Below are 7,588 nucleotides of genomic sequence, written 5' to 3'. Positions count from 1 at the left end.
GGTATTTTCGGAAGAAATGTTTTAACATCCCAATCCATTTTTATAATAGTAAGTATAAGTATAAGTATAAGTATAAGTATAAGTATAAGTTATTAGATTAGATTAAATTAGATTAGATTAGATATATATGATATTTGTACCCAATATCTTTCCTGTTTGGGAATCAAAGCGTTTATTTTGGGCTTAAAACGTGATCCAGGCCAACAAAAGGGCTTTCCTGAATACACCAAAGTGGTGTTTTTAAGTCGAGCGTTCCCGTTTCCCCTCTAGAACTAGCGAATTCCCGTTTCCCCTCTAGAACTAGCGACTACCAAGAGAAAGAATTCCGCCTTCACTCCGGCGGCTGCCACCGCAAGCCATCTCCCCCACGCTGGAATTCATAACCGCGTCAGTCTCTCCCTCCGACCACCATCACTTTCAGATCGCCGCAAAAGTTCGTCTTTCTCCTTTCAACATTGTATAATGTGCCTAATTTGTATGTTTTTACAGTTGGAATTGATTTCTTCCCCAATTCGTGTCAATTTTATTCCTCCCTAATGCTTAGTTTCTCTCTATTTTTGCCCTAATCTTGATGAGTTATTTTATGAGATAGTGATTGTTAATTATGATTCTTTTCTTCCTTATTCTCTTCCTCTTCCCTATTTTTTTTTTAAATTGTTATCTGATTTATCTAAAATTTCTCTAATTCCTGTTATGAAGGAAGCAATGTTCATTTTTCATCTTTGAAGTAATTAACATGACTTCAACTATAATATCTTGTTTTTTTTGTTTCTTCACCAAATCAGCGGCAACAGTCGCCGGCGAAGGTGGTCGCCGGCGATGGTGATGGCCGGCAATCTCTGTAGCAAAGGCAGCCGCAAATGGTAGGGCGGTGTCGGATGGAAGCAACAAAAACTCGCAACACAAACTCTCAACGGTGTTTTCAAAACGGCTTTGAAGAAAAATATAAACACCATGGTGTTTTTCTAGATAAACAAAACAAGAAAACCATGGTGTACAAATCATAATTTTTCCAGAAACCCTAACCTTGTTTTTATCAGAACGAGAGCACTTCTGACGAGGCAATTCCAACTGCGGGTGTCCTTTTATCTTCCGTTTTCTTCTTCTTCCATTTTACTCCGCTTACACTTTGCAATCAAAGTCTCTGGATTTCTGAATTTTGTGCCATAACTTTTGTACTGCTATTGTATGAAATTTGAGGAATAAGCATCTATATTTTGTGATAAATTAGACAGTACGATTATTCAGCAGTAGCAGAAAAAACATCAAAAAATAACTCTAATTGTTTTTCTAATGATATGGATGGAAAGATAAATTTTCTGTATTAATGGCGATGTATACCTTAAATTTACATCTGTTATCTACTTCATATCTGTGAACTGTGATTATTGTTTGTTTTCTCTTGTAGATTAATTTAAGAGTCTATATGGTGCTTGAGGCCATCCTTGTTTACATAGAAAAATTATCCTTTTGTACGAAAAAAAACTTTATTAAAGTGACAAAATTTTGAACTTTATGTGTTTATTGAATAATTGGTTGATAGCTAATGCCCAACCTGCAGTTGAGATTCATGACTAAGCAATCCTATTCAAGCAAGGATTTCTTAATTGAACTGCAATTATTATTCTATATACCTATTGGAAAAAGGTTTTCAATTAAACAAGGCAAATGCCACAATAATTTTCCAAGAAAAATATTAGAAAATGTCCACACTCTCTGACATCTCCAAGAGAAGGTTGAAGAGCTTGTTCCTGGTTGCATGAGTTAATTGCACAAGTAATCAGTAATTACATATACTATCTATCCACCAACTTGTATATGAGGCTAGATATATAGGCCCTTTTCCTTCATCCCCCAGTGCTGATTTTTTTTTTCCTTAAGTGGTGGTGGAGGAGTTTTGCTAAAAGTCAGAGGAGTTGGAGGATATGTTCATAGTCAGAGGAGGAGACCGAGGAGGTCAAAGGACGTAGAGGTGACACGGGAGGAAATCACGAGTCCACGTAAGAGGCCCATGCTCTCTTAGGTGCTCTCAAGACCTATATGCAGGGCCTAGGTACCCCTAGATGCTTGCTTTTTTAAGGGTTGGGTAAATTCACAAAACCTTGCAAAATTTTGGGGTGTTTCCCACAAAACCCCTCTGAACTATGTTTTTCCTAATTATCCTCCAAAATTCCAGAGTATAAAATAATCCCCCAAAACTTTTGAGTTTTCTCACAAAACCCCTGAAAAGTGTCTCTTACAGTTGAAGGACCTTACTATCCCATTTCTGTTCTTTCCTTGTTTTTTCTGGGATCTAATTTCTCTCTTATGCTTGCTATTTGAGGTGTTTTGTGGGAAAAAGTAAAAGTATAGGGGGCTGTTTGAGACATTTTGAAGTTTTGGGGGTTTTGTGGAAAAAGTTTTAGGGGTTTAGTGGTAAAGGCAATGTTCGAGGAGGGTTTTATGGGAGACGTCCCAAAGTTTGAAGATTAATTCTACTTCTTACACAAGGGATATGTGTGTGTGTGTGTGTAATTTTTGTTGTTGTTGTGGCATGTTTGTCTTCAACTATGTCAGTATCTAATATCTAAATAGACCACATATTTCTACTTCTTTAGATTGAAGTTGGTTGTAACTGGAAATTTGCGATAACTTATTACAAAAAAATATCAGCATTGTTGAAAAATTGGTTGCTTTATGTGAGACGTGACCTAGTTGGTTTTAATTTTGGCACTAAATGTAGCGGAATTATATGGTCATTGCAATTTTTCTATATTGATTTTTTCATTTTTTGCTTGCCATCTTTTTGTGTTTTGTCACCTAATGAGTTCAATTATCCTATCAAATTGTTCATTTTGACTTGATCGGCATACACATCAAATTTGATTCAATCCCTGAAGTGTTAAACTATGATTTCCATGTTCAAGATGTAGATTAACTTATCAAGGATTGTGCAGTTGGTGTATGGTTCTTAGCAATGACTATTATTTTCCATGCACTTCATTGCTACAGTACCACAAACTTACTATGGGATCCCATAAGGCCTGGGATGGTACACTTTCATCCGATGATTTCTATATTGCTGCAAAAGCCCTTTGTGAGAGATGGAAGGAAATCAATTCTTCTCTTCCTCAATGGACGTGGATTCCTAGTAAACGGGTACAAACATATTTTTAATATGTGTTGGTTATCATATCTTTATTAACTACTCCACATAAATCATAACTTTCTCTCTCTCATTTCGTTCAGGAAGAGGGTTATCTGTCGCTCGAGAATGTTTATCATCTGGACCCCAATGTGGTCTGAAACCAATTCACCGTTTGCATAACATACGTAACCTGTTAAACGATAACTGGTAGTAACTGCAATACTTTACATTTACCTTTTAGGATACTACAGGTGAGCAAGGATTTTCGGTAGAAGAAGAGCAAGAAGAGCAAGAAGAGCCAGCTGATTGTGCTACATTGGTATGTTTTGATAGCAGGGCTCTTTAATTTTTTCAGATTATTGCTTATACAAAGAAGACATTTCGTTTCATATTTCTGAGATGTAAATACCAATTTCTTATTATTGTTTCTGCACTCCTGTGTAAAGTAAAATCCAATATCTATAAAAAATGCTTTGCTAAAAATCTTTCTCCAAGATATCTTACTTTTCATTTTCTTTCCTTTCTTTTAGTTGCTACTTGTATTTGGTTTTGTGGGAGCTTTTTACTTGTATGATAAGATCTTAAAATTGCTACATCCAGTGCCACCTAAAGCTTTCATATGGGGAATGTAGTGTTCCTTATCATTGTTTCTTATAAAAATTTTCTTTTCAATTCTACTTCCATTTCCAATTTTTGAGAATTTTGTTCTTGTTCTTTTTGTTGTTTCTAGGTACGATGCTCTCATAAAGATACACATGTATACAACTTTCATATAGTGTATAGCTTTTCATATAGGGTGCCTGTACTATATTTTCGGGGATACCGATGTGGTAAATCTCTTTTGTTTTTATTTTTTTGCATACACTGGTATTTTTAATATTTCATCTTCAATTCTAAGATTTGATCTTTACTCTTGTTAGATGGTCAACCTCTAGATATGCACGGCGGTATCAAAGAAGACCTCGATTATTCTCCAAGTCTTTTGGAGGAGCCTAAATGGACATTCATGACCCAGGAGGTAAATCTGTCTTTCATATTCTTTATAAATCTATATTGTAATTGTATCATATTGCCTTGTATCCTCAGATATATAAAGTTAGAAAAAATTATGCTGAAATAAAATAGATAAATGAAATGAAGCCTGTAAACTATTGGATCGATGTATATAATACTTGCGAATTGAAGTTTGTTGACTTTGAAAATTCTGAGGAGCTTTTGATGTAGATTTTTCTGAAATGCAGGACTCCAGAAATATGGGGTGTGAGTAGGGGTGCTAAACCGTATCCATATGTGAAGAAATATCAGTAACCGTATTCGTTAGGATACGAATATGATTACTCAAATCTATAACCTATAGGATATGGTTACAGATATGGTTTTATAGTGAAATATCCGTATCTGTATCCGCAATATCCGAATACATATTAGTCATACTCTTACGATAGTTTCGATTCTTAAATTATGGATTAGTGGTTAATTTTGATGATCAAGATGTCTAATCTTAGCTTTTAGTTATAATGAACATATTAACGACCTCTTTTGTATCACATGAACTATGTTTTTCAACTTTTTCTCTATCTAGTTTTCTCATATCCATTTTGTATCCGCATGCATATCCGCATCTATATTCGTAACAATATCTGATTTTAGTGGCTATGGATATGAATTTTCCTTACCAATGTATATTCGGTATGGATATGGTAAGCATCATATCCGAGCCGTATCCGGACCGAAGGCACCCCTGGGTGTAAGTTGTTTTATTGATTTTAGACCATAAGGGCTTTTTGATATTACTGCAATTATTCTTCTCTTTTCTTAACTCTTCCTCCCCCCCCCACTATGTTACTGATGTAGTTTTTGATGCTACTAGGAACATCCATTCTTACATTGCCCATGGTACATGCTACATCCCTGCGGAACTAGTGAGTGGATGAAGTTATTTCTGGGTCCCAATCAACAGGACTTTGTGATTTTTAAATACTTGGCATCGTGGTTATCTGTTGCTGGTCAGGCAGTTGGTCTAAGAATCCCCCTTAATTTGCATACTGAAGATGTTAAAAAATATGCATCTTCTATCAATGACGGTTAGATATTTTTGCACCTTAGTATGTTAGTATCAACAGTGGGGCTTGAGTAGTTATGCTCATGGTTATCTATTGAGAGTAATGCCATGTGGCTTTCTTTTATGTAAATACACATCTGCTGTTATTTCTGTGATTATTGAAATTATGCTTTGTGTTGATAAAAAATTTGTTCGAAGTATTTATATCATCCAGTTTGTTTGTTAAATTATTGATGGAGTCAATAACAACACCAAGTGACTTTTTCTATATTTTCCATTGAATGGAAATGTTTTTTGATGAAAGGGAACGATCAGATAGCAACAAGAGTAACATGTGAATAGAGGAGGAGATAACATCTTAAATTGGTATGGTCCTTGAATTGTGGCAATTGACGGTTTCTGGGTAGTTGCAGTCAGTTAAAAGTTTGAATCCATAGGTTTGCTGTCTTTGGGTCATGATGCATATAAATATGTTGGTGCACTGGATTTAAATTCTTAGTCCTATTGAGCTGTGTCTTAGATTGTGGTTTGAGATTATGACATCATATATTAACAATGGACTTATTCTGGCTATGGAGATTCGCACTGATGTGAGTGAATACATAGGTAGCTCTATGATTACTAAATAAACATTTGTTTTTTATTAGAACATGCCTGCTGTCTGCAAATTGATTTGGTGTTAAATGCAGCACTATATATGAATCATATATAGTGCTGCATTTAACACCAAATCAATTTGCATCGATGCATGGAATCTTAAGTCCACATTCAGTTTCTCTTTTAGTGTCTGTGTGATGGGTTTTGTTGTGGGGGGTTTGACTGGAGATCTTAGGGTATTCTGATCAATTTTGATCTGAAATAAGAAGTTTGTCTTTCCTTACAGTTGGATTTCTGAAGAAATTTCTTCGTCTTAGAAACAATTGGTGGAGGTATGGCTGGTTGTGCAATATGTTATGTAAATTCCAATAAAATGGATCTTTTCTGAATCAGTGAGCAAGTATATTCAGTTTAAATGTGTTTAATTGTTGGCCCAAGCATATTCATGCTTTGATTGAAAAATGCTGCTTTCCATTGTTTACATCAATTATTGAGTTGTTCCCATATTTCGAAATCTTGATATTAGAAACCCAGAAATTTCTAACAGCAGTAAGGACCAATGGCGTTCTGAATGTAACAGTAGGTCATATTTTGCATTATCTTGACTTTGGTGGCATTAATTTTCAGAATCATTATCAGATCATAAGCTTCAGCTTTTATTGGAAAACTCGGTGATGAATATTTTTATCCTTTTGTCTCAGTTTTGTGTTTAGTTAACTTATCATGCAGTAGTTAGTTCGGTAGAGAATCTAATAACTGCATGCTTTAGGTTCTAAGTGTTGGAATGGGTCGTATGCTTGTTATAAAGGTAAAATTGAGCATTCTATATATCATCAGAAAAAGTTTGCCAGCTGGAAGCTGTTAAAATATATCCCCTTATTTTATAGCGTAACACGTTTAATAATAAAATATCAGATTGCAGAGAATTTGACAAACTAGTCTTCATCTGATGATCATGAATTTGACAAACTAGTCTTCATCTGATGATCATATGTCCACCTCTCAATATGTTAAAGAGTTGTTACAATCCACAAACTGTATGAATGAGAGATTAATATATTTGACTCCAAACATATTCATCACTAATTCACTGATAGATTTTTATTTCTTTCAACAGGTGAAGTTGAATGATCTCCTGTAGTATCTCTTATCTCTAGCACCTGATGACAAACTTCTAGGAAAGAAAGAAAACATTGCAGTAAAAGGTAACAGGCTCACGTCGTGATTACTTTTGCTCAAGTTAGATTACCGGATAATTATTGACGATTACTTAGAAAGGCTGCAGGATTAATAGAACAGCTGGAACAGTGAAAGATGAATATGCAGTTAATGTTTTTTCATTTATCTTGGGTTTTAATAGTTAATTGAGTTGTTAATTATGATAGCAGTTGCAGAATATTTGCATGAAGACAAATACATATAACTGTATGTCCTGCATATGATGAGAACCAAATATTCCATATTTCAAATGTAGTGGAGATGGTGGTTCACCAAATTCTCCAAAAGCGTGATAACCATGAAAAGAGAGAGGGATCTCCCTTGATCCTTTGGAGCCTAGTGGTCAGCCTCTTATCTTATCTAAAACATTCATTAATACAAGTTGATAGATTATATTTATCTTTATGGTAGGTAGTAAAGGTTATGATGAGATGAGTAAGCCTGCATTGCATTAAACAAGTTGGAGTTGCTCTTCTCCTACCTGACCTCACTTAGAATTATCACAAAAAGTTTGCCGGCTGGAAGCTGTTAAAATATATCCCTTAGATTATAATGTACCAACTTTAATAATAATATATCAGATT

At 34.8% G+C, this 7,588-nt stretch overlaps 1 protein-coding gene across 5 annotated transcripts; it reads left to right on the top strand.

Annotated features, from left to right (window-relative positions):
• Positions 223-7,336, top strand: LOC109837928 (ubiquitin-like-conjugating enzyme ATG10). Of its 5 annotated transcripts, none has more exons than XR_002246501.1 (9): positions 223-433; positions 2,992-3,138; positions 3,229-3,279; positions 3,369-3,446; positions 3,858-3,957; positions 4,048-4,145; positions 4,998-5,211; positions 6,904-6,991; positions 7,175-7,336. XR_002246501.1 is itself a non-coding variant. In XM_020406311.1 (9 exons), exons 3-9 carry the CDS (start codon positions 3,007-3,009, stop codon positions 6,915-6,917), a joined length of 687 nt encoding a protein of 228 aa, XP_020261900.1. In that variant the 5' UTR covers positions 223-433; positions 786-1,077; positions 2,992-3,006; the 3' UTR covers positions 6,918-7,167. The 5 variants fall into 5 exon arrangements, 4 of the variants coding, with proteins under 4 accessions (XP_020261900.1, XP_020261899.1, XP_020261902.1 ...); XM_020406311.1 differs by lacking the exon at positions 7,175-7,336 and adding an exon at positions 786-1,077 and having other exon boundaries at positions 6,904-7,167; XM_020406310.1 differs by lacking the exon at positions 7,175-7,336 and having other exon boundaries at positions 6,904-7,165.

Source organism: Asparagus officinalis, chromosome 4 (genome assembly GCF_001876935.1).
Source record: "Asparagus officinalis chromosome 4, Aspof.V1, whole genome shotgun sequence".
In the NCBI taxonomy this organism is placed as follows: domain Eukaryota; kingdom Viridiplantae; phylum Streptophyta; class Magnoliopsida; order Asparagales; family Asparagaceae; genus Asparagus; species Asparagus officinalis.
This window is presented reverse-complemented; position numbering and strand designations above follow the sequence as displayed.